Source organism: Trachurus trachurus, assembly GCF_905171665.1.
Source record: "Trachurus trachurus genome assembly, chromosome: 6".
Classification (NCBI taxonomy): Eukaryota; Metazoa; Chordata; class Actinopteri; order Carangiformes; family Carangidae; genus Trachurus; species Trachurus trachurus.
This window is the reverse complement of record NC_139897.1, coordinates 513,708-536,797: the sequence shown is the minus strand read 5'-3', so window position 1 is coordinate 536,797 and position 23,090 is coordinate 513,708. Positions and strand designations below refer to the sequence as shown.

The 23,090-nt window shown below is 42.4% G+C and overlaps 1 protein-coding gene across 1 annotated transcript in view; it reads left to right on the top strand.

Moving 5' to 3' along the window:
• Nucleotides 1–23,090, top strand: part of LOC310987840 (PDZ domain-containing RING finger protein 4-like) — a gene marked incomplete at its 5' end in the record, with an annotated part of 72,048 nt that overhangs the window by 34,867 nt on the left and 14,091 nt on the right. The window contains 2 exons of the mRNA XM_083974294.1: nucleotides 1,015–1,268; nucleotides 4,273–4,375. Coding sequence (XP_083830420.1) covers nucleotides 1,015–1,268; nucleotides 4,273–4,375 — 357 coding nt within the window. The remainder of the gene's footprint in view (nucleotides 1–1,014; nucleotides 1,269–4,272; nucleotides 4,376–23,090) is intronic.

The window sequence follows — 23,090 nt, the reverse complement described above, 5'->3', positions numbered from 1 at the left end:
TCTGTTGCATTTTAAAAAGGTTATGATTCAAGCCCTGAGACACTGCTGTTTCCCAGTTTCATTTGCCTTATTTTTCCACAGCTGAGAGACATGTGATTATAAATGCTCCCTTTTGCTCTTCCAGTTATCATTTTAACTCGTTTCAGTTTGCCATGTGAGAAAAGCCATTTTTTAAATAAAACTGCAAGTGTAATTATGCTGCGTATGTCTCTTCTTTCTTCCTTTCTCTCTTTCTTTCTTTCTACAGTTATCTAAATTATAATCTGCAGTTTCAGCCTCTATACTGAAGCACATTCTGAGGTATTCCTCAGCCATGGTTTCACTTCCAGAGAGAGTAATGGTGCTAAATGAAGCAATGATTTTCTTCATATGTGCCAGCTGTAGTGTAAGTGGTTTTCAATCTGCCTGAAAACCCAGTTCATTTTGTGGAGATGAAATTGAAGATGGACTGAGTGAAGAGGGGCCGCCTGGGCTTTGATGTAACATTCTGATAATGTTGCATCAAACTCTCTCTCTCTAATTTTGTGTTTATGTTTTCCAGTGTTGTATTCATAAAATATTCTTTTTGATCATCAGAAGAAATTCATGGGATGATAATGTACAATTTAAATTTCTATCTGAATGCATCTACCCTAAGCACGACTGCAGAGCTGTAATGTTGTGGGAAATGGCCTTGGAGTCTATGAGGATTTAAATGTTTTCTGCAGCACTAAGAGATGGAATTAATTTCACTTAAGTTTAAAGTATTTAGGTTGCAGAGATTCACATGCATATCACAGACCCAGAACATCTTCTGGTATTTAGTAAGAGTAAATGTAATATTGGCTGTATCTCGGTTTCCCTGCGGCTTTTTTGTTGGCTTTTAGTCTGTTATTTAAAGAGTAATCATATTTAACTCTGGTTTATCTGATTCGCTCAGGTTATGTCGGTCCCCACAGCAGCTCTGCCTACATGAATCATTACTAAAACAAGTAGATTTCCTCATACAAACTATGTTTCCCTGTTCCTCCTCAGGTGAATGGAAAGGAGTTGTCCAAGTCCAGCCATGAGGAGACTGTGGAGGCCTTTCGCGCTGCCAGGGACCCCGTCGTGGTGCAGGTCATCAGGCGGACCCCCAGCGGCCGCCCCCATGGCCCCCCTCAGGAAATCCATGTGGTGGATGTGTGCACTCAGACCGACATCACCTTTGAACACATCATGGCGCTGGCAAAGCTGCGGCCTTCGACCCCTCCCGTGCCTGACGTCTGTCCCTTCCTGCTCTCTGACAGGTGAGTACAGAGGGACAGAAACTCTACCTGTAAGGCTCCAGTAAACACCACTCACTACAGGATATGTTTGTTTGAATATGTTTATTCAAATTTTCAAGAAATAAGACAGAACATACATAACAAAAACAAACATAACATACATTTGGCTCACATACCAACTCAGATTCAAATTTGTACAGGCGAGAGATTCTGTAGTCATCCCATAAAATAAGTTACGGACGAAAGATAAGGTATACACTGCCGTGCGTGCATAATACATTCACATGTTCATGTTCAGAGAGGTACACAGAAATAAACAAACAAACCAAAAAATTTAAATGGTATGTCCTCTCTCTGCCACGCAGAGCATTTTCAGTTACGATACAAACCCTCTTGCAAAAATGGTAGAGATATTCAAACCAAGGTATGACAAAAAGGGTTCCCATGTTTTACGAAAAACATCATCTTTGCTATGCAGTTTATATGTCAGATAGTCTAAAGCAACATATTCCAGTACCACCCTTTGCCATTGAACCTTAGATGGAGCTTTATCAATTATCCAGTTTAAAAGAATACATTTTCTAGCACAAAAGGCAAGTGTCTGATAAAGTTTTCTTTTAAATTTGTCAGCGATGGACAGGTCAGATATACCAAGTAGTAGATGTAAGGGGTTGATATTTCTGTTAATGAGTAAAATCTTATTAATTTCCTGCCCAATGACCCACCAAAACTGCTGTACTTTTCTACAGTGCCACAAACAGTGTGTAAGACTAGGAAAGATCTTTTTAAACAGGACTGATTGTAATTTAATCAATTTTCATTTCATTTGAAATCATTACAAATTATTTCAGTTCGCTGCCACAAAGCGTGTCGCAGAGTTTGTTGTTGTGTCTTTGTTTTGACTTTGGCTGCGACTGATGGTAATTACGAAGGAGAGAGGGAGAAAAAAAATGAGTGGGAGGTGTTATTGAGCTATGAAGCAGAAATATCAGTGTTTGCAGAATTAGCATTAGCATTACAAGTATGCAAGACGCCTGTAAAATAGAAATGAACGATCGAAGAATGGAAAGGACGCCGACCATTAATACAGAGCGACTGCACTTTGCATCTTAATATGCAGCACTGAGCATTCGTTTTAATTTATCACTAATTATGAAGAATCAGAGGATGCATTTATGCAATTAATAAAAGTCACACTCTCAAGTGACTTTGAATACACAAACATTCAGATGTGTCGGGTCACAGCAATTGTTATTCCTCCATCACTTGAACGCAGCACAGACGGAGCCACATGGGAGAGAGTTTATGGCTGAGTGGCAGATGTAAAAAAAAAAAAAAAAAATACTGTACAAATAAATCAATATGAACGATTGAGTGTATCTCTCACATGCCTCCTATATGCTGAGATAGACATGCACAGAAACATAACTCAGATGCAAGATAAAATGTGTTTGTTGAGTTCACAGGTCTATAAATTTGGAAGAGATTACTTATATGCAAAATAGCGCAAAACAACACATGTGGTACAACCGCTACTCTAATCCCATCTCGAATCGATGGTGGGTAGAAAAAGCATCTCAGAGACATGGTAAAAAAACTAATATATACAACAAAATATTGAGAGCTTCAAGTATCAACAAGAGGTTTTTTTTCTGGAAAACAACAAAAGAAACGGGATTCATTATTTTCTCCTCTGCCGTTTTCATTTCTATTCCGTTGATCTCAAAGGAGAAGTAAACTGTGAAGAAGAAAAGTTTATCATAAAGGAAGATCAGGATTTCTCCTCTAGGGAATGAAACAATAGCAGAGAGCGGAGCTGGGAAGTCAGGACTATGTTGGTGAACTAAGTGTAGATAATTCATTCAAACAATGATAAACATCCTGTGTTGTTTGATTATCTGTTGTCATGTGTCACTGGAGACTTCTTTAGTCATTCAGGGATGGAATTTCCCTCGAATTGCTCATCATTACAAACATCATTGAAAATGTGGATTATTGTCAGTGGTGTAAAATGCTGTACATAACCTGATCTAAATCATTACCGCATGTATATATATCTCACAGTATCACCGTACGATTCCCCACGGGGCCTTCTTGCCATAATTGGAGCTGCTTGGTTTATCCATTTTGGCTCATGGAAGGTTTACAAGGTGATTAAAGCAAATAGGCCCATAAAAAAAACTCGGCAACACAGTACAACGTGTGTTTTCAGGCTACTTACAACCCCAGGCCCAAGCCAAATGTGATCAATGTGTCCAATAAAACTCCCATTTTCTCCTCTTCATCTGAGATCAGGTGCACAATCCAATATACAACCGATTTTATAGATATAACACAAGTTTGTCGCTCATACTTTTGACTGCTAGACTGTAAAAATCTGTAATTGTGTTCTTTGCACCCACTGCCAAATGTTGCTTTATGTGTAACATTAAGGCATCAACGTATAAAGCATTGTGACATTTACTTGTCTGGTTTTGTGACTGGAATATTGTTTGGAGACAGTTTTTACAGTGCTGGGTAATCTTAAGAGTCAGACAGCCCCTGAACACATCACTCAACATGTTTAACAGAGCATCTTTTTGAAGTTTTTGTCCACAGTGATTATCTTGTGTGGCACCAAAGCTGCTCATCTTGTTAGACCCTCACAATGCCGTTTTGTTCAGTGACTGAGGGAAGCATAGTAGAATTACACTGTACAGTGTGGGGGGTTTTGTCTGTCAAGAGCAGGAAGCAAATTATGTGGATATGCTGTTTTTTAAAAAGGGGGCTGTACTTTTATCACACACACTCCAGCAGGGAGCGGAAGCCCTTGACAAATCCTTTATTCTTCAGATTCCCACAAAGACAAAGGCGAGGGAATCCTGTCACTTCGAAGTATTGAACACGTTTAGAAGAAAATGAAGGAGAAGGATCTTGCTCACGCCCAGTTCTCCACCTCTCCCTGCTTCTCTGCCTCCCTCCCTGTCTGTCCTCCTCCTCTCCCTCCCTGTCTGTCCTCCTCCTCTCTCTCTGTCTCTCCTGACAGCTGTCATTCTCTCCATACAATGGAGCAGGATTACTACGAGGGGACAGACTACCCCTCCCCTCTTCCCGCCGAGGGAGAAAGGACGGAGGAGTTTGAGTACGAGGTAAGAGTCACATGACATCAGTGATGACTTCTCAGCCTGACAGATGTATTATTATTGACACATTTTAGTTAATTGCTGACATATTGTATTAGTGCGTATGTTGGCAGACATGTGAGGAGAAATTGCAGTACACAAGCACTAACGATAGAAAATATTTAGTGTCGCCATAGCAGCAATCAAGTGTGTAGCTGCCAGAGAAAAGTGATGGCATGCAGAGAGTTAGTGGAGTAAATTGACATCTGTCCATTAAGCATCAAGTGAGAGATAATGAGCTCTGTTTAGGTTAAAGGCTTGAATGCTGAGTCACGTTTGTTCATATGAGGAGGTACAGATGTAACTTTGGACCAAGCAGTGACTTCTGGGAGTTCTGATGTCACTATGAGAATGAAAGATGTCAGCAGAAAACTCTCAATGTTTAAAGGTCCAGTGTGTAATAATTGGCAAGGGCAAAATCTGAATATACTACCCATGACTATATTTGTATAAGTATATAATCGCTGGTTTTCGTAGCCTTATAATTCTTCTTTTATACAGTATATATATATATAGCAAGGGTCTTTTTTTTTTTTCAATATTTTTTTTATTTTCACAAAATCAAAATCATTGCTACAAATCCACAACTGCAAACAAATAAACACAACACGATATAAACCAAACCATAAAGAAGGACAAAAAATAAGAAAAAAAAGCAGCAACATCAACCACAAACACAGTAGCAATAACAACATTAACAACAACAACAATAAACAACAGAAACACAATAAAGGTGAAGAAAAAGCAAGGGTCTTGCTTTAGAGAGTGTCGCCATCTATAGTACTGCCATGTTTGTACGGCAGCCCGGACAGAAAATCCAACCAGCAAAGATACTGTAGCACGTTTTGTGAGTTTTGCGTGCACAAATAAACCAACAAAGAAGAAGGCGGAAGGAAAGAAGCAGTAGGAAACAGCAGACGTATCGTAAAATGGTTTCAATCTTCACCTCATCGCTCCATGCTCCTGACAGACTCCCAGTCGTCCCAGTCGTGGTAAACAAGTTTTTTTGTCCTCGGGGGCCACCGTCACTTTGCCGACGGGAGGGGTGAGTGTGAGCGAGTAAAGCTGCGTTCACACCGGACCTTTTGTTTTTCGAACGAGCGACGAGTTTACATGTTAAGTCAATGCAAACGATTGAGCGTTTAATCGCCCAAAGCAAAAATGCGAGTCTGTGGCTCTGTGCCAAATTGACGAGCGAATGCAGCTGTGTGACGGAGCGTTTCTTTTGGAGCGATACGAGCGACAGCGACAAAAATAAAAGGTCCGGTGTGAACGCACCTTAAGCACTGCAATCTAGAATCTGAACGCTAGATATCACGGTTTTACCCCCATTTTACACACTGGACCTTTAAAGCAGAAGTAAGCGGAATGTTTGTGTTAATATAAGTCTTGAATAGTTATATCATCCGACAGCAATCACTTCTATAGAGTGTTTGGTCTCTCTGCTCTGCTCTGCTGTAAGCCGAGGAGAAAACTTTCCTTGTATCCTACAATCTTTATCCAATGAGGAGACAGAACGGCATGAAGGGTTGTGTGTGCAGCCAAGGGATGCGCGTGAATGTGATAGGGACGAGGGCAGGGACTGCTAACTGCATCTGCTGACAAGAAGTTAGCCAAAACCACCGGATCGCTTACTTCTGCTTTAAGTCTTTACTGCAGTAAGGAAGCAGCGACGATTGTCCTGGTTTCAAGTTTGGTTTCCCAAGTCCAGAAAAAATCCATAAAATACTAAAATGCCCCTGTTTTAAACATTTACTATCTAACTTTTTTTCACCAAAGTTAAACAATTGGAATCTGAGGGCGCTGCGATGGCTCATCTAGTAGAACATGCACCATGACGGCTTAGATCCAAGTGTAGTGGGCATGGGTTTGAATCCAACCTGCGGCCCATTGCTGTGTGTCATCACCCTGACTTTCCTGTCTCTGTCCTATCAGTATAAAAGAAAAATGCCCTCCAAAAATATATATATAAATATGTTTGTAAGAGCCAATATTGCATTTATCTTTACTTGTGTTTGTTTTGTTGTAATTTTGGAGGTTATTTAAACAAAGGGATGAGCAAGAACAGGTGTTGCTGAATGAGGCACACAATTTTTTGACCCTGTCGTGCCATGTCGTGCCTTACCAAGTTAGACGTTGTTTTGCTAAGAATTTGAATTTAGTTTAGTTTAAAGGGATAGTAGCATTTTTTTTAAAGTGGGGTTGTATGATTTACAAATAGCCCCTAAGTACTTTAATTGCAGTAGAAGACTCTCTGCACTCCTCCCGTTAGCAACGGCAGCCCATAGCCCTGCCCAGAGATTTACAACATACAGTGTTGTGAATGGACCCAAAGAAACGGCCTATTTTCGCGGCCTAAAAGAGGTTTTACCTGAAAAAAAAATACACTGTTCCATTGTTCGCTATAATATAATTTTTTCCAGCCCCTCAAAGTGCAGGAAAAAGTTTTTATTTGGACCTAACCAACTCATGTATCCCTCCGCCCAGGGTTAGCGCCCGCCGATCAGCAGTTGGTTAGGTCCAAATAAAAACTGCGTTTTTCCTGCACTTTGAAGGGCTGGAAATAATGATATTATAGCGAACAATGGAACAGTGTATTTTTTTTCAGGTAAAACCTCTTTTAGGCCATGACAATAGGCCGTTTCTTGGGTTCATATTGATTAGCAACCGTGAGTTTCTTTCTATTTGGGTTTGGGAAGAGGAAGGTCACTCTAATCATTCTCAGTCCTATATATTTTCTATCTTGTATAAAAACAAACAATGCGCCATGGAGCTGAATTCAACACTAATTGGTCTGTATGTGACAGTGAATTCAGACTGTTGCTGGTCTGTGAGTCAGAGGTGATGATGTCGGTGGTTCTTTGTGACAGAACCTGTTAGTATGAAGCTGTAGAGACGAGTGGTCTTCTCTAAGGAGCTGCAGAAGGTTTACTCCTTCTTTTGAAAGGCACCGTGCTGCATTATTGCCACTCAGTAGTTCTGCTAAATGCTTAAATAATTGTCCTCCATCATGATGAAAAGGCCTCTGCTGCATGAATGAGGGCATACAGCATGCAGCACACTCCGTTGCGAAAAAAAAAAAATGCAGTACAGTGACACCCATCTGTACAAACACAAACACACACCTAACCCCTGCAACAAACACTGTAGATGCACTCTGAACACTCAGCACTCTGTATTTAATGACGCTTACCAATTGGTGGAAGGGCACAAACACTAATTGACTCTACATGCAGATCCCAGGGGGACAGCGCTGACAGATGATCAGCCACATTGCACAAAAAACCCTTTTACTTCCCCTGACGACGACAACGACACACCTCCATGTTTTTCCTGACAAAAAGAGAAAAGTAGAGAAAAGCTCCAGACACTGTTAACCTGATATTCGCTAATTGTTTTCACAACTCTGGAAGAAAACGCTAGCAAATTGCTCCAGTCTAAGCTCGATCTAACCCAATTAAAGAGAGGTGTGTTCGTGTGTGTGTGTGTGTGTGTGTGGCAGGTTCTGGTGGAGTTAAAAGAAGGAAAAAAAAAAGGGTAAAAACCCATTTCTTTGTTTCTCTCCTGGGGTGTTAGTAAGCAGCTGGAGAGGTGGTGTTTCTGAGGCTGTTGATCTCTGACACATACAGATATACGTACAGACACACTGATTCAACTGTGACGAGGAGGAGAGATAAACAGATTCTGTCTCCGATCTCGGCTTTGGTTCGATATTCTATATTTCTGAGTCAATGAAGTGCGAGCATATTGCCGGCGAGCGCTGTGAGAGAGGTCTGATGTACGATGATGGCTCACAACCCCCCCCCCCCCCCCCCCCCCTCCCCTCTTGTCTTATTTGTTTCATTTGAATTTGCTCTGACTGCTTCCACCCACTGAGCTTTAGCCGTTTCTTCACGTCCTAAAGAGATTTGTGCACCCACTTGGATCACGGAGGCTGCGGTGTCAAATCGGAATAAATATAATGTATGAAAGCCTCTCTTTATGCCTCATTGCTATTAACAAATCCTATTATACTCTGTATGCTTTGTAGCCTGCGCATTTTTTTTATTTCATGCTCAGGGGGTTAGATACTCACTAATGCAGCCCCACTTACTGTATGTCAACTGAAAACCATGTGGGGGGGTGAGGGGGGGCGGTTGTAGGTAAAAGCTGAAAAGCCACTTTCAGGCTCGACCTGATCCCTCACTCCCTGCTGAAAAATAGAAACTAGAAGGAAAGACGTTTCTTTAAATTGCCTTTGTTAGATTAAAAAGCACAGTGGGGAGCAGTACGCCATCACCTCTCAGAGAAACCATCTAAATCTAATTCACCTTTCCGATACGCCGGGACATTGATGTTTCTGTTGATATAATTAAAGGGCTAGTTCAACATTTTGGCAAATTGGCCCATTGCCATAATCCCTATAGTTTTAGCAGTAGGTTTGTTACCTTTAACTGTCGGTGCAAGCTGTTTTTAGAACCGCGGAGCAGAGCCGCTAGCTGCTCAGAGCTACGCTACGGAGGCTAATGGCATTTTTTGGTTTCCCTCATCAAACTCATCAAATACACAATCCAACAACTCCAAAATGCTCTCGTGGACAAGTTGTGACCTGCACATTCACCACGCTATGAGATTGTGGTGGAAATTTACTGTGATTGGTATTCTCCTTGTAATAAGTGGTAACATAGTCTTTGAAGTAGTTGTAGTAAAATCTTGTAGCAATCCTGTTAACTCCATTAGTGGGGACATATTGTACTGACTCCAACTCTCTGGCCGTCAGTCACTTGTCGCTCAGCTCTGATTGGCTGCCGTAATATGCGTAACTATGACAAGTACTGAAATCATGGAAACATAATACAACTCCACCGTCCGGAAGAGCAAAGCCGGCTTGACGTTGTACGGCGCTTGTCGGACTTCCACAACAGGTAAACAGCGGCAGCAGATGTCAGCCATGCTGGACCAATACAAACAGGAGGAAAAGAGCCACTCTGAGCGAGGTGAAATTCACTGGAATCGCTTGAATGACGTCATCAGAGCAATCTGTTGAACTTACGAGCGACTGCAGCTGAGTGACAGAGCAATTTTTTTGGAGCAACAGCGACAAAAATAAAAGGTCTGGTGTGAACGCACCTTAACCTACTGCTATGACTATAGGGATTATAGCAATGGGACAATTTGCCAAAATGTTGAACTATCCCTTTAACATGTGAGAGTCCTGGAGTACAGCGAGGAGGAAGGATGCATACTACTGAGATACAGATATATTCACACTGTATGTTGTTGTGTTTGTTAGAGTGTGTTTGGGTGAATGTGAGAAGTCGGTCTGAATTTAGAGTTTCATGTTTTTGGACTTGGTAGATAAACAGCCACAGGACACACAGCAGCACACACTGCTCATCTCCATCCAATCAAGCCGAGCCTCACAGTTATCAGCTTGTGTGGACTCACCCCTGTTTTCAGTCGAACATCAAAAGACTCTTTCCAGAGTTTGCACATTCATTTACTTCCACTTTACATCACTGATAGCTCATTTACATCCAGAAAGCTGCCATCATCATTTTAAAAATGGATTAAATGAGTATGTTGTCAAATGTATCAGTGGTATTGATGAACCCACAACTGTTGTTTTGGCAGAATTTTGCTCATTATTTTGCCTGGTGTTGAAACAAGTCAAGTGCCTGCAGTGGCATGTGTGTGTTACTTCACCTAGCCTCCATGTGAGCCATGAAATAGACCTGAAGCAGGCTGGTTGAGTAAGCAGCGTAGCTATTTGATGCCAAAACACTGCAAAGCTGTTTATGAGACTCACAGACAGATGTAATTACTTAATTTTTCATTCAGACAGATGCAGGGTGAACAGAGAAAGCACAAGACACATCCACCACAACAGTGCAGTAGTAGTAGGAATGGAATATAAACATGTGCATATTGATTGATGATGCATGTGTAACACCTGGTAAAAGGAAGAACCAGTTATTAATGTAAAGTAAATAAAATGAAAACTTAGATGTGGACCAGTACTCAGAAGATTAGATTCGCTCTGGAGAAATGGGTGTGAGTAGAAAAGAAAACAACAAGAGGTCACTGTCATATGTTTAAAAAAAGTAAATAATCAAATTTATTCCAATGTGAATCGATTCTCTTCGTCTTTTCTTTCTTTTTCTTTCTCTTATCTCTTTCTTTCAGAATCACATATAACAACCACAATAACACATAAGACAAAATTGAAATACACAAATTATTCCCTCTTTTCCCTTACAAATCCACCTGTCAGGTAAGTATAATTTGATGTCTAATTCTTAGTTTAGTGCTAATTTAGTTATTATTTTAATTGTCTAATTTATTTCTAATTCTGTATTTTTAAATCCTATTTTATTGCGGATCTTACTGACAGGTGGTTTCCTTAACTTATCCCTCTCTCAATCAAAACAATAAACAAAGATAAATAAAAATAGTTACAACAGTAACAGTAGGCTAATGAATAGCACACAAAAAATAATAATATCACAAATAAAATAAAAAATCAACTTCTCTGACAGTCCAGGTTCAGTGGGGTTTGGCTCGCCACTTCAGTTCAGACTGTATTGTCCGACCATCTGAACTGAAGAATCAGGTAGTGGAAGTTGTCGATAAAGAAGGGGGTGATGAGGAGGATGAGGGTAACGATGAGGGGGTTGATGATGAGGGGGATGACGATGAGGGGGGATGATGATGAGGTGGATGATGATGATGATGGGATGATGATGAGGGGGGGTGATGATCGGGCTCACACACACACACAAGCTCCTGGCCTTGAAAATACACAGCCAGTGCAAATAATTATTAAAACGCTAACTCTAAATTATGTTACCTTGCGATTATAATATTATTTATATTATTAATATTTCAAACAAACAGAAATATATATATATACAGTAGGCTATTACATTCATGAACACCACAACACACCATACAAAAAGGCCAGTAACTGCCACCATCCTAACTGTTGCTTTGGAATGTTCAACCTCTGTTGCTATGGCGGCAGGTACTGCTGCTACTGGGTTTTTTCAGTTAGCTAAAAAGTTTTAACAGTTGGTCTACTTTTGACAAAATAAACATTTCCACTCACCAAGTACTTCTTTGAATTTTAGCAGCAGGATGGATACTGCTCCAGGATTGGTGTTCTTCTCTTTTTATTCTTTCTCTCTATCGATTATTATTTTGTTGATCTCGTCTGTCTCTGTGTCTCTAGTTGTCCCTCAAGTGCAGCTAGAGTGAGAATTCCGGGCTAGCCCAGGCTTTTTATACAGGGACAGTTGTTATGGTTACTGCACATGCCTAAATGAATTATTATTTATTAATTATTTAATTATTTATTAATTTAAATAATGTAGCCTAAATATCAATAGTAGTCACCTAAATAAAATTATTATTTATTTAATACGTCTAGTAGCCTAATTTTTATCTATTTATTTAATCGGTCTAGTAACCGGGGGTTACACTCTCCCCTCTCAAAGGTGTGTACGTCCCGTTACACCTACTTGGCTGCTTAACCACAACTGACTGAGGGACATACGTACTTTGTAGTGTCTCTGTGAATGCTGTACTTAAGCCTTGAAAAAGTGACTGTACAATAGATACAAGGGGACTCCCCAATTGAGTGTAGTGCAGTCTGTCTGGTGGAGCTCTGTGTCTACTGGAATGTCTCTGAGGAGCATCTTGCACATCTTCGTCTGCTGGCACTCCAGTTACTTCTGGCTCGTCTGCTTCAGCACCACTTTCTTGTCCAGTTCCAGTTTCCTCTTCAGGTAAGTTTCCTCTTTCAGATTCTGTTTCTCCTTCAAGTCCTCTTCCAGGTAAGGTTTCTCTTTCAGGTTCTCCTTCAGGTAAGATTTCCTCTTCAGGCTCTGTTTCAGGTAAGGCTCCTCTTCCTTCAGGTAAGGTTCCTCTTCCAGGTTCGCTTTCAGGTAAGATTCCTCTTCCAGGTTCTCTCTCAGGTAAGGTCTCCTCTTCAAGTTCTGTTTCTCTTCCAGGTTCTCTTTCAGGAATTTGTTCTACTCCGCAGGGATGCCAATTACTTTCCACAGGTGTTGACTCTGCATTCCAGTGCACTGCCACATCCTCGTCTGACTCATATCCATCCTCTTCTACATCTTGTTCAGCAGGATTCAAGCGAACTCTTTGACGTGTCCTGGGGCATGTGGCTGTTTCAGGTGGGGCTGACTGGTTCTCTGTTGCAGGGAGAAATCCACAGGGCAATAGGAGGTCTCTGTGTAAAGTTCTCAGGGGTCCGCTCTGGTTCTCTGGCTTTACGGTGTACACTGGAAGCTCACCGGCACGTTTTGTCACCACATGAATTGCCGGTTCCCACTTATCTGCCAATTTGTGTTTCCCACGAAGGCGGACGCTTCTTACTAGCACACGGTCTCCAACTTCAAGTGCAGATTCTGTGATGTGTCGATCAAATCTGGCCTTGTTTCTAGCAGCATTTTTGGCAGCATTGCTGGTTGCTATTTTGTAGCTCTCCTCCAAATGAGATCTCAAATTGCGTACATACTCTGAGTGGGATGTTTGAGGACGCTCTTTGAGTGGGACTCCAAATGCCAGGTCAATAGGCAGCCTTGGTTGCCTCCCGAACATCAACTCATATGGGCTGAATCCGGTGACTTCATTTTTAGTGCAGTTGTAGGCGTGCACTAATGGTCGTACAAAGTCACGCCAATGCACTTTGTCTTGGTCTTGCAAGGTTCCCAGCATGCTCAGAAGTGTTCGGTTGAATCTCTCAACGGGGTTTCCTCTTGGGTGGTATGGAGTTGTTCTTACTTTCTTGATTCCGGCCAATTCACACAGCTCTTTGATGGTCTTGGATTCGAAGTCGGGCCCTTGGTCACTGTGTAAGCGCTCTGGGAACCCGTAGTGGATGATGAAGTTCTCCCAGAGACACTTGGCCACAGTACGAGCTTTCTGGTTGGGTGTGGGGACGGCGACTGCATATTTGGTGTAGTGATCTGTTATCACCAGGACGTTGCTCGTGTTGCTTCTGTCGGGTTCGATGGAGAGGAAGTCCATGCAGACCAGTTCTAATGGACGGGAAACTTGAATGTTTACAAGTTGTGCAGCCTTTTGAGGTGGTGTTTTTCTCCGTATGCAGCGGTCACATGTCTTGATCTTTGCTTCCACTTCAGCTGCCATCTTGGGCCAGTAGAATCTGGATCTCAGGAGGTCTGTTGTTCTCTCTATCCCCAAGTGACCCATGTCATCATGCAAACTCTTCATCGCCGTTACTCTGAGCTCTTTAGGCAGCACTAGTTGGAAGTTGGTATTATCTCCTTCTTTCCTTTTCCTGTAGAGAACACCTCCTCTCATCTCCAACCGAGGCCATTCTCTTAGCAGCAATGGGAGTTCAGGGAGCTCTTGTCGTACCGCTGATGGAGGATTCTGCCCAGTCTCTAATTGCAGTATCACTTCTCTGATGCTGGGGTCAGCTCTTTGCTTTTCTTTCAGGTCTTCTCTTGACAGGTGCTGGATGGTGGATGTTCCTTCTGCACTTTCCTCTTGCTCGTAGATGGCAGGGATGGCGTCTGCATGAATAGCAAGGGACTCAACTAGTGTGATGCAGGGCTCAGGTGACTCATTCTCTGGGTCATGCCGGAATAGGTGACGTCCACAGACTGCCTGGATCACTTCAGGTTCCATTTCGATGAGGTTCTCATCCAGAGAATGACGTGTGATGAACTGCTGGACTCGTTCACGTTCTTTCTGTGACGCAGGATCGTTTGTTAGCTTTCCATGGGGACGTCTTGACAGACCATCAGCATCCAAGTTCTGTTTCCCTGCACGGTACTGGAGTGTGAATGAGAAGGTGGACAGAGCTGACAGCCATCGGTAACTTGTAGCATCCAACTTTGCTGAGGTGAGTATATAGGTCAGTGGGTTGCTGTCTGTGATGGCAGTGAACTGATTCCCATACAGGTAATCACTGAACTTTTCCGTCACACTCCACTTCAGGGCTAGAAACTCCAGCTTATGTGCAGGATAGCGAGCTTCACTATGGGACAGGCCTCTGCTGGCGAATGCGATGGGTCTCATTTGTCCTTCTTGCTCTTGGTATAGGGCAGCTCCCAAGCCAGTGGTGCTTGCATCAGTGTGCAGGATGTAGGGGAGTGTAGGGTTAGCGAAACCCAGCACTGGGGCAGTGGTCAGCTTGTCGATGATTGTGTCGAAAGCATGCTGGCATGCTGGAGTCCAACGGTCATTAAAGGGCTCTCTTGGATTGTGATACTGCCCATTCTTCTCTCTTGGTCTTTTGGTCTTTCTCAGAGGTGGGTAGCCAACTGTTAGGTCAGTTAACGGTTTGACAATCCCAGAGTACCCCTGGATAAACCGACGGTAGTATCCTGAGAACCCTAGGAAGGATCTCAGTTCTTTTAAGTTCTTCGGGCTAGGCCAAGTCTTTAGAGCGCTGATCTTGTCGGGATCTGTTTCGACACCATTCTCGGATACGATGTGCCCCAGGTATTTCACAGACTTCTGAAAGAACTTGCACTTGTCCACTGACAGCTTCAGTCCGTACTCTCTGAGGCGGTTGAGGACTCGCACCAATCTTCTTTCATGTTCTTCTAGAGTCTCTGAGAATATGATGATGTCATCTAAGAAGACAATGGCCTCTTTCAGGTTCATGTCACCCATACACTTTTCCATGAGCCTCTGGAATGTACTGGGGGCGTTGGTAATCCCTTGGGGCATACGCTGGAATTCCCAAAATCCCAATGGACACACGAAAGCAGTCTTGGCTTTGTCCTCTTCCTCCATTTCTATCTGGTAGTATCCAGACTTGAGATCCAAGACAGAGAACCACTTGGATCCATGCAGCGCTGTGAAGGTCTCTTCTAGGTTGGGCAGGGCATAGGCATCTTTCACTGTCTGGGCATTTAATTTCCGGTAATCGATGCAGAGTCGTACGTCACCATTTTTCTTTCTGACCACCACGATGGGAGAGGAGAAGGAAGACTCGGATTCTCGGATTATACCTGCATCTAGCAGCTCTTGGAGATGTTTTCGGACAGCTTGGATATCTTGAGGGTGTATGGGGCGAGCTCGCTGCTTGAAGGCCGTCTCATCGTGGAGGTTGATGTGATGTTTCACTTTGTCGGTTCTTCCAAAGTCCAAGTCATGCTGTGAGAACACATCTGACATTGCTCTTAGAGTCTGCTCTATTCTCTCTCTCCATTCAGCAGGTATGGGGGAGTCTGCAAAGTTGAATACAGGTGGGGAAACTTGTGGAGGTTGTAGCTGATCAGTTGAGGGATCTTTGGTCTTGTTCTCGCCTGCCCCAGGAAGCACTCGCTGTATGGCGTTGAGTTCAGCTAAGACACTTCTTGGTTGTAGGAGTATGTCATGCTGTGTCTCATTGGTCAGCACTACTGGCACTCTGTAGGGTGCTCTGGTTGGTAGGGTGAGCAGACCACAGGTGACCAGTATGCCCCCAGGAAGGGAGTAGGACGATGGAGGCTCAACTACTGCCCACTTCTCTGTAGATGCACTACGCACATTGGCTACTCCTTCCATCACCACTCTCTGTCCAGCTGGAATCATTTCAGGTGAGTTTCCCTGCAGCCTCACTGATCCAATGTAGTTGTTGGATGTTTGTTTGTGTCTCAGTGCGAGGGTTTTCAACACTGCTCGGTAGCCATATGGGGTAGACTGATTAGGGCCGATGTCTGTCTCACTGTAGAGGGTGTACATTACATCCAAGATGTTGGTGCCTATTAACACAGGTGACAGGGCCATAGCACGACAGTCTGGAACTACAAGGGCTAAGGTGGGTACTTCAATGTCTACACCCAGGAAACTCTTGGGGAATGTTACATTGAGCTGGATGTAACCAGTGTAGGGGACTATCTGGCCATTAGCTCCTTCTACCTCTAGCAGGTCATCTATGGGGTGAATGGTCTGTGAGGTCAGCTTCTCTTCATAGAATGACTGGGAGACAGTGGTTACTTGTGACCCTGTGTCTAATAGACAGCTACATTCTTCTCCAGCAATGATCACTTTTCCAGTACACTTGGTCCCTATTAATCCCTTTGGTAGGTGTCCCCGACCATGAGGAGAGGCTTGCTTCAGGCTAGCTCTTTGCTTGCCTTTGGGACGTTTCCAATGTTCTCCAGCTCCTATCAGTCCCTCGACCGGAGCTGATTCTAGTTTAAAGGCTGTGGGCTGGAAGAGCTGCCTTGGGCTTCCCACAGTAGCTGCCTTTCTTGTAGCTGTCTCCTCTTCACTGCAACCAAGGCTGGATTGGACGCTTCATTGCAGTTTGGTGCAATGTGTCCATCTTCACCACACCTGAAGCAGTACCAGGGTCTTGGCCTCTCATTCTGTGCTCTGACTGCTGAACGACTTGCCCCACCACGTACATTTGTTTCAGCTGGAGTAGGGGAAAGGGGAATCTGGGCTCTGAACGCTGCCAATTGACTTTGCAGCTCTGCTATTTGTCTCTTCAGGTCTTGCACATGGGGATCAAACTGGGGGGATTGGGACTGGGGTCTGGAGGTCTGGCGGTTCTGTGTCTTTTGTCTGGCCGTTTGACTTTGAAGCTCAGCCACTTGTTTCTTCAAGTTCTGGTTTTCACATAGAACATCTACTGTGGAATTATTCTGTTGCCAGGTCATTGATTCTTCATGGGTGCAGTTACACTGAAGATGTGATGTAGCTCTTTGCTTAGGGGCTCCAAGGTGTTGTCTCATGCGGGCAGCTTTTACAGCCTGTCTGTCCTCTTCTGTGCGCAGGAGCAACAGGAGTACTGGGAAGGATGGGGGATTATATTTTCTCTTCTCTAGCTGGAGGCTGCTGAGCATAGTGTTGTCCCAGCAACCTCTACAAAACTGTCTCAGTAGGTGTTCATCTTGTTCGATGAAAGCTGCACCCCCTCTTTTCACAGCCTGGCTGAGAATCACCTGCAGTCTGTTCAAGTACTGGGAGGGTTTCTCTCCAGCATCTTGCAACGTGTTCATGAACTTAGCAAAGAGTTCTTCACCATCATCAACAGTGCCAAAAGCTGAATCCAGTAGCTGCACATAGTCATTGGGGGAAGCTTGAGGGCCTAACTGTTTGACTATGTCAGCTGCGGGGGACAGGAGACTCTCGAGTATCTTTCTCACTCTGTGTAGATCAGATATGGCTGGGTCTTTAAGCATGAGCTCGACGTTAGTTCGCCAGGTGTCGTAGTCTGCCTCGTTGTTGGGGTGTGGACACTTTCCAGAGAAGGATCGCAGCCTGACGGAGGTGTAGGCTGGGGAAGAAATGTCTGCATTTCTTACAACGTGCTCAACCACTACTCTCTGCACTTCAGGTGGATTAATGTCATCATCTCTGAAGGTGGGGTGTTTCTTTGATCCAGATGAGATGGGTGGAGTTACATGGCTAGCTGCATTGTGGTCCATGTTATGACATGTAAGCTGGGGCTCAGAGCGAAAGATTTCATGGTTGGCGGTCGTCTGTACTTGCCTGGTCATCATGGGAGCATCACCAGCTGACTGATTGGTAGAAAGAGCAGAGGTGGCTGGACTGAGCTTCGAGAGTTCTGTTGCAAGGACTTCTTCTAGTGTCTTGCCAGTCGTTCGTGCAACTGCCTGCAACTGTTCAAGGTAGTTCTCGGTGGTGGTGCTACTCACTTCATGTGTGTACACATCTGCTAGCAGTCTCAGATGGTAGTAGTCTTCTTCACCTTGGCGTGGAAAAGTGGCTGGTAGCAGCGACTTGAATGACTGTATTGCAGTGTAGTCAGTGTATTCAACTACTACATGTCCATGAAATTTACTGCTTGGAGCATCTATGCTGACAAATCTAAAGATAGAGCCATGTTGACTCAAGTGTTGAAGTAATTCTTTGTCAGATTCTGCATCAAGGGGTCCACTAATTATAACAGAATTCTGCACTTTAATTTCAGCAGATTTAATAACCTCCATTGTTGTTGTTTTTGTTATACAGTGACCTCACTAAAGCTACTCGACAAAAACCCAATTTCTCCTGGCTGGCTCGCCAAGTTGTAACACCTGGTAAAAGGAAGAACCAGTTATTAATGTAAAGTAAATAAAATGAAAACTTAGATGTGGACCAGTACTCAGAAGATTAGATTCGCTCTGGAGAAATGGGTGTGAGTAGAAAAGAAAACAACAAGAGGTCACTGTCATATGTTTAAAAAAAGTAAATAATCAAATTTATTCCAATGTGAATCGATTCTCTTCGTCTTTTCTTTCTTTTTCTTTCTCTTATCTCTTTCTTTCAGAATCACATATAACAACCACAATAACACATAAGACAAAATTGAAATACACAAATTATTCCCTCTTTTCCCTTACAAATCCACCTGTCAGGTAAGTATAATTTGATGTCTAATTCTTAGTTTAGTGCTAATTTAGTTATTATTTTAATTGTCTAATTTATTTCTAATTCTGTATTTTTAAATCCTATTTTATTGCGGATCTTACTGACAGGTGGTTTCCTTAACTTATCCCTCTCTCAATCAAAACAATAAACAAAGATAAATAAAAATAGTTACAACAGTAACAGTAGGCTAATGAATAGCACACAAAAAATAATAATATCACAAATAAAATAAAAAATCAACTTCTCTGACAGTCCAGGTTCAGTGGGGTTTGGCTCGCCACTTCAGTTCAGACTGTATTGTCCGACCATCTGAACTGAAGAATCAGGTAGTGGAAGTTGTCGATAAAGAAGGGGGTGATGAGGAGGATGAGGGTAACGATGAGGGGGTTGATGATGAGGGGGATGACGATGAGGGGGGATGATGATGAGGTGGATGATGATGATGATGGGATGATGATGAGGGGGGGTGATGATCGGGCTCACACACACACACAAGCTCCTGGCCTTGAAAATACACAGCCAGTACAAATAATTATTAAAACGCTAACTCTAAATTATGTTACCTTGCGATTATAATATTATTTATATTATTAATATTTCAAACAAACAGAAATATATATATATACAGTAGGCTATTACATTCATGAACACCACAACACACCATACAAAAAGGCCAGTAACTGCCACCATCCTAACTGTTGCTTTGGAATGTTCAACCTCTGTTGCTATGGCGGCAGGTACTGCTGCTACTGGGTTTTTTCAGTTAGCTAAAAAGTTTTAACAGTTGGTCTACTTTTGACAAAATAAACATTTCCACTCACCAAGTACTTCTTTGAATTTTAGCAGCAGGATGGATACTGCTCCAGGATTGGTGTTCTTCTCTTTTTATTCTTTCTCTCTATCGATTATTATTTTGTTGATCTCGTCTGTCTCTGTGTCTCTAGTTGTCCCTCAAGTGCAGCTAGAGTGAGAATTCCGGGCTAGCCCAGGCTTTTTATACAGGGACAGTTGTTATGGTTACTGCACATGCCTAAATGAATTATTATTTATTAATTATTTAATTATTTATTAATTTAAATAATGTAGCCTAAATATCAATAGTAGTCACCTAAATAAAATTATTATTTATTTAATACGTCTAGTAGCCTAATTTTTATCTATTTATTTAATCGGTCTAGTAACCGGGGGTTACACATGTGTTGCAAAAGATAAACGTGTGGGGTTTTTTTTTCAGTTTGTTTGTTAGTTTGTTGTTGTTTTTGTGGTACCTGCAGCCCCACTGTGACACTGGACTGATCTTATTCAAATGAAAATGTTTCATGCGAGGCTGAAGTCGGTGTGAATGCAGCCTGTCTGTTTTAATTCAGTCTCGCTGCTGTTATTAAACCCTGTTTCCAGCCAAAGCAGCTCTCAGTGAGACAGGTCTGATAAAGCGCACTCCTCACTACATGGCCAGCACCAAATGTCAGACTAAGTTAGTGAGTAGCTTGGTGAGTGTAATGAGGAATTTAATAGCTAAAGAACAAGATATGTAAAGGTTTATATGTTTTTCTCTCCCGGTTGGCCTAAAAAATGATCAATGTTTGAGTAACCAGGTTGTTGAAAGCAAATGTCACTGAGAAAGGATTTCTGTAACTAGAAGTAAAATAGCCTATTAAAGAAACCCACTTAATGCAGCTACAGTAGATTCATACTGGAGAAACCACTATTTTTGTGATGTGTGCATATAATGTATAAACTTATCTTGGTTTTTACAAGCGCACATGCTCATGAAAGACTGCAGACAGGGAGTCCTATCTATCTGTAGCAGGATGAAAGAAAGCACCACATTTGCATCCAAAGTAATTAAAGCCGAGTCAGTCTGACTAAAACGAAAACTCACCCTGAAATAAAGAATAGTAGCTTCTACACTTCTGTAAAGGTCGATTTCCACAGATGAACGCTCGACTATCTGTGAAAGTCAGTCGCATTCTCAGTTTAAGGCTCTCACTGCAGTATCTCACACACTTACACCAGCTTTGATTGAGAATACGTTCAGGGGGTGAGGGTGGAGAAATGGGATTGGTGGCCAGTTTTACAGTGGCCGAGTTACTGCGGCTGATGAAAACCTGTTCTCCAGTTTGTGATTTTTCCCCCACTAACTATAAATTCTGGTTTGTACCTATTCCAATCAACATTTTCCATCGCATCTCCTTCTCTGTTCAGCTACAGTTTCACAAAATCTTTCAGTTAACTGCATCACAAAGAAGGGAAGGGGGTTATAGGCCTATTGCAGCGAATTGATTGATTAATTGTGATGTTTCATTCTGAGGGAAAACATCTCTGCAACTCCTAATATTGAGTCTAATCAATCCTGGATTCGGCACAAGCATCTCTGTCTCCGTCTCCTCTGATGTCTGCCTGGTTTGGATGAATGAAACAAACAGGCCGTGCCTCAAAGCTACAATTTCACACTTAAAGACATACATTTCCCATGATTCCTTGATGTGTATATGTCTCCAGCACCATGTTGGTAACCATTCCTTTGACAAGTTTAGGGATGAGTTCTGATGACATGAAGCCACCCATGCAGTTGTGACTGCCTTTTCAATTACTCGTAATCAAAGGTGTTATAATTATGACAGCATCCGATGCGCTTTGATGGTGGGAGCCAATCTTCCTCCTAATCACGCAATCACCGCCATTAATTCACTGTCAGCCCATCTCGTCCCTCGTATCGCGCTGCACTGTCCTGCCCGAGAGGCAGAGAGCTCGCCAGGAAAATCGAGAAAAAAAACGATCAAAAAAAGGCGAGAGGAGGGACAGACATCAGAGAGTGTGTGTCTGATGCATCAGGAGACACCGTCCTTTTACAGAGGCATCTGACCATGAGAGGACACAGTCGTCTTAAGGGGAGACACTACAGGTGAATAGGGTAAAACATTTTAAATGACAGATATCACCATGAAACTTCCCAAGTTTATCACTTACATTAAGACAAATATTTTTTGTATTACAATTTTTGTCAAATTTTATGTTTAAATATGTAAATGAGGCAATAGCTGATGAAATATGCGCTACTTTGCATACATTTCCAGAACCGAAATCTGAAAAATGGATAAAGCCCCTTTCAAAATTCTTGTTTTATTTTGTTGACATATTAGAGTCAGAAGTTTTTACAGAGGGGATTTTGGATATCTCTTTTTATCACTTTGTAAATGAGAAAATACTGTCACCAGCCCTAAAAAATCAAATTTTGCCATGTTTTTAGGAATATAAATCAGGCTTTGAATGATGTATCAACAAACCCCTCTGTAAAAACCTTCAGAATATAGACAAGAATAAGACTGGAAGGTTTGGTGTCTGTAAGTGCTGCTGAAGTGGAGATTTCGGGCCCAGAGTATGAGGAAAAACTAATTTTGAGAAAACGGCCTTGTACTGTACTGGGGCAGCGTTTAGCTCACTGGGTAGAGCTGCCGCCCCATGTTGAGGCTCAGTCCTCGGTGCAGGCGGCCCCGGTTTGAGTCCCGCGTCGGACAGCCCTTTCCTGCGTGTCATTCCCCCACTCTCTGCCTTCCCATTTCCTGTCTCTCTCTCGACTGCACTAAGGCAAGAAAAGCCCAAAAAAATATATAAAAAATTAAATTAAATTAAATTTAAAAAAAGACTTGTACTGTAAAATTCCATAGATTGTTAATGTAAATCGTACTTTTACGATTGGTTGCGGATACAAAGGAAATGTTTTTGGATCCTATATCATTGTTCAGGAAAGAGAGAGCTTTACAATGATACCTGACATGACATGGGTCAGCACAGTCTGTCACAGTAGCATATTAACTTTTGGTGAATTTAGGAGAAATCTACTGACGAAAGAGACAAAATGAAGTAAAATAACCTCCTTAATGTGGATTTTCTACCATTTCTTTTGACTTTTCTGAGAGAATACATGTTAAGGAAGAAAAATAGCTCAAAATCTCAAAATTGATCAGTCCATCCCAAAAACAGTGTTTATGCCTGTAGTGTCTCACCACAAGAAACCAAGATACAGTATATAGCTACACAGTGAGGACAAAAGGGTCACACACTGCACATCAAACGCACACGTATGCAGTTTTTGACATTTCATCCAACATGCAGTAATTGCAGCAATCTATTCTCTCTGATCATTTAGCCATGGGTGTCCTGCACTTTATACCTAGCTATTAATTAGTCAGGAGTAACTTCAGGCTTGTTTCTCAGAGCTAAATAGGGATGATGTAGAACCTGCTCACACCTCTGCTCTGCTTCAGCACTAGCGATTAATTTGTGTGGTGTATTTTTAGACAAATGTCTGCAAGACACTTGTTTGTGACTTATATCC